General features: G+C 36.0%; 1 protein-coding gene across 1 annotated transcript; it reads left to right on the top strand.

Annotated features, from left to right (window-relative positions):
• The first annotated feature begins 733 nt into the window (after positions 1-733).
• Positions 734-1,681, top strand: LOC107286596 (olfactory receptor 2J2-like). Its single transcript, XM_015814988.1, has one exon. The coding sequence runs from the start codon at positions 734-736 to the stop codon at positions 1,679-1,681; it is 948 nt and encodes a 315-aa protein (XP_015670474.1).
• Positions 1,682-4,499: the final 2,818 nt, after the last annotated feature.

Below are 4,499 nucleotides of genomic sequence, written 5' to 3' on the forward strand. Positions count from 1 at the left end.
TAAAGCTTTTAAAAATAGCCAAGAAAGTCACATATTCCCAATGATAATATAAACAATCCATGTAATTTCCTTAGGGATGTCAATTATGTCCATCACTTGCAATTACGTCTAATGTATCTTCAGCTAATATAAAACATTCTATTGGGTATTTAAACGATTTTCATTTTCATAAGAGACATGTTGCTGAATTCCTGCTAAAAGAAGCTTTCTCAAATTTTACAAAGAGATCTGTGAAATTTTATGCAGTTTCTTTCACGATAAACCACAACATTTTCCCTAAGTGCTCAGTATCTTGCATTAGAAAAAAAGCAAGATACTTAAGACACTCTCCGTGACAGTTTGTATATGTTCTTCCTGAGAGATCTACGAACTCCGCAACAGGTACACAATATCTGGCTTTCATAGAAAACAAATGGATCCTCTTCCATCTTGCTGGGCACTGTAGAAGAAGCTGATAATACATGACTTGGCTCTTTCTTGACACATGAGGACCAACTTAGGAGAGAAGAAAGATAAAGCTAAAGAAAGGTAAAGTTCTCTTCTATCATTGAAAAAAAATATAAAATTTCTAGAGCCCATCTCATAACACAACCTTAAGATAGAGTGTATTCTGGTTGGTTTATTTTGAGAGTAGTTGGTCTTTTTTTTAAAAAAAATGATAGCTCATCCTCTTTCCAAGGAATCTAATTATTTTGCATCATTTCCCCCTTTTTTCTCCAGTCAAGAGGCCCGGATGGAAGCTGAGAATGCCACCTCTGTTAAGGAGTTCATCTTACTAGGACTGGCCAGCCAAAGAAAAATCCAGCTTCTCCTCTTTGTAGTCATTCTCCTTGTCTACTTGCTTACAGTTCTGGGGAATCTGCTGATCATTATCGTGGTGCAGATTGATGCTCAGCTCCACATTCCCATGTACTATTTTCTCTCACATCTTGCAGGGATAGAAATATGCTATGTTACCAGCACCATGCCCCTCATGTTTACGCATCTTATGACTGGAAATGGAGTCATCTCTTTTGCACTCTGCACCATCCAGATGTATGTCGCATTAACCATGGGTAGCATGGAGTCCTTTCTCTTGAGTGTCATGGCCTATGACCGCTGCCTGGCCATCTGTTATCCCCTAATTTATGCTATTGCCATGAACAAGCAAACCCAGTTGCAGTTTGCTTTAGCCTGCTGGATCATTGCTCCTGTGCTCTCTGCCGTTTGTGTTATCTCTCTTGTTTGTCAAACTTATTGTGGTCCTAACCAGATCAACCACTTCATATGTGAGTTGCCAATGGTGCTGAAACTTGCATGTGATGATACCCGAATAAGCAAGCTTATAAATTTAGCTATAGGAGCATTAGGTATTCTGGTTCCTCTATCAGTTATTCTGACCACCTATGGGTGTATAATTTATTCTGTCTCACATATGAAGTCAAATGCTGGATGGCGCAAGGCTTTCTCTACCTGTGGCTCCCATTTGATTGTGGTCATTTTGTTTTATGGAACAATTATCTGTATGTATATTATTCCAAAGTCAGCTTCATCTCCTGACCATGATAAACAAATTGCAGTCTTCTATGTTGTAGTCACCCCTCTGCTCAACCCCATCATTTATACCTTGAGGAACAAGAGCATACATAAGGCTGCATCCAAGATGTTGCTTTGGAACTGTGATGTTGGACAAGACTCTTGAGAGTCCCTTGGACTGCAAGGAGATCAAATCAGTCAATCCTAAAGGAAATCAACCCTGACAGTTGAAGTTGAAGCTCAAATATTTGGCCACCAAATGAGAAGAGAGGACTCATGGGAAAAGAAGCTGATGTTTGGAAAGATTAAAAGCAAAAGGAGAAGGAGACGGCAAAGAATGAAATGGTTTGACAGTGCCATTGATGTAATGAACATGAATTTTGGTAAACTCTGAGAGACAGCGGAGGACAGGAGGACCTGGGATTTGAAGAGTTGGAAATAACTGAGCAACTGAACAACAACATTAACAATGTTATCATTATAGATGATCATTATAATGCCAGAATGCTTTTAATGTGAATTTGTCTAACTATGAAGTCAAGCCAAGACTTCTATAGATGAACTATCTCTCATCCTTTTCACATGACTTTTGTAGTAAAAATAATAAATTAAAATACTGTAAATATCTGTTCATCTATCTCTCTTGAAAACTACATATTGAATATATTATAATATGATGTGGGCATACACTTGAAATCAATTTTTATACCTACCTCATTCTCCAAACTGAAGGTGAGCTCCTTGGATAAGTTATTACTTAGTAGGCTTTGAAATTATTTCACTGAGACTTTTTAGAGATATGTTATAGTATTTGAATTAATTTACAAATTTGTAGTTGCAGTGTAGGCAGTGTAGACTAGAGTTCACCACTGAATACCTTCCTATAAAAATGTTCCAGAATGCTGTTATCCTTATTCTCTGTCAGTCTTTCATATATTGCAAAAATCAACTCCTCCTCAACTTGACAAATTTATTTTCAGAGAAGGAAGGTAGGATGGGAATGTGGAGAAATGAATATAAGTTTATTCAAGAACAGCTGTCTGCACTTCGATAGCCTCCATAGATATTAGAGGGTGAAATAATGAACTTCTAACAAGCTTTCCACTATCATAGCTGGTGAATACATAAAATAACACAAATGGAGAAAACTACATTGGACAGTCCTGTTGAAGGTGTTGCTGGCTCTCTCCTTAACATTTTGAAGAAGTAACAATAAAAATATCTTGGGCCAATAATCAAACTGGCTTCATAAGTTTTAGGACCATATTTATTTTTACATTTCACAATTCTGAGTGGGAATCTCTGGAAGGACAATTCTTCTCTCCTTCCAGAGATTGTCCAATTTTATTCCAGTAACAATATGACATGGAGAAGGAAATCACACCAATCCATATTGAAGAGGATCTGTTTTTATTTTAACTCTCTGTTTAATTGGGATGCATCAGTTAAATATTGAAAGCAAAGATTCATATACTTGTGCTCGACACAAATATGTATCTTTGGGTCATTTTCTGTAATGAATAAATGAACAAGTATAATGTTTTTTTCTCTTTTGTCGAACTGGGTTCTCTTTATCTAGTTTTAGGATTTGTGTGGCGAAAAGCTCACGTTTTAGATCATGTTTAGGCAAAAATGTTGAAAATTCAAAAGAATTCAGAAACTGTTAGCACCATTGTACCTATTTCCTGGTGTGCAGTAACACTGTAGTTATTTGGACTTGCAAAAAATATATATCAGTATTTGGACCTATTTTAGCATTAGCTTGAAATAGCACCTCAAGATATTTAAACATTTTACTTTCCTCTGTGTTATGGCCATTAATAGTCCAATTAAAGTTTTTAAGTTTCCTTGTAAAAAAATAACACTGAAATATTTAACAGCCGTAACATCCTGGTTTAGTATCAGTCACATTTTATATACATTTAGATTATGGTTAATGGCAAAAATAGTTCAAAATTAGAAAGGCACATGGATACCTAGTCTTTTGCCCAGCAGTGGCTCATCCTATAAGAATGATACCTTAAATGTCTATGGAGATTCTCAGTCATCCAGGTCATAGTTATCCCAAAGATGCTTTTTCACGAGGCAACTGGACTTTCTTGTTTTTCTTTGAAGACGTTTTTTTTTCTTATCCAAGAAACTTCTTCAGCTCTTGGATGAAAAGTGAAATGTCTTCAAAGAAGAACAAGAAAATCCAGTTGCCTAGTGAAAAAGCATCTTTGGGATGATACCTTACAATATGCAGGAGAATTGGGATGAAAGGCTATATCTGTCTTTAGTTGAAAGTCCATTCCATAACAAATTGTTTACAAAAGCTTACAGAACTCTCTCTCCCCCTCTCCCCCTCTCCCTCTCTCCCCCTCTCCTTTTCCTTCTCTCCCATTCCCTCTTTCCCTCTCACCCACATAGATATTCATATGTTGAATTGAATTCATTTCCTCGGGATACTTCATTTCATTTTCAGCTTCAATTCAGAAATGATTTGCCGTCTTCTTGGATTTTGTTTGACTAATGTCTTTGTTCAATGTTCAAATATCAGTGTGCCTTTCAATTAATGTTCCATATACATTTGAAAAAAGAAATAATAAACACAAAATATTGCCTCTTCTTTCTTTTAACCTTTGTGAGTACATTGACATAAAGTTATTTTTTTTAGCAAATATGTAAAAGTACCCATGAGATAAAAACAGAGAGCTAGATATCTTTATCAATTTATTAGAAATAACCACAAGGGACTGGAGTAATCTCCTTGGAAATAATGTCATGAAATCATAGAGAATGAGAGAAGAAGCCAGAGTGATACAGTATTTTAAGTCCTGGAACATTTTAAAAGATTAACTGACCTTAGGAAGCTGGAAAACATAGTTGGTTGAGCAGGAGTCAGGGTGATGGAAAAGATGAAACTTAATATTGGTAGAAAAGCATTTTAAAGAACCCCTTTAAAAGATTACACACAAAAGCCATCACGTCCAGTGGAATCAACA

Source organism: Protobothrops mucrosquamatus, unplaced genomic scaffold (genome assembly GCF_001527695.2).
Source record: "Protobothrops mucrosquamatus isolate PMUCROS unplaced genomic scaffold, P.Mucros_1.0 scaffold303, whole genome shotgun sequence".
Taxonomy (NCBI): Eukaryota; Metazoa; Chordata; class Lepidosauria; order Squamata; family Viperidae; genus Protobothrops; species Protobothrops mucrosquamatus.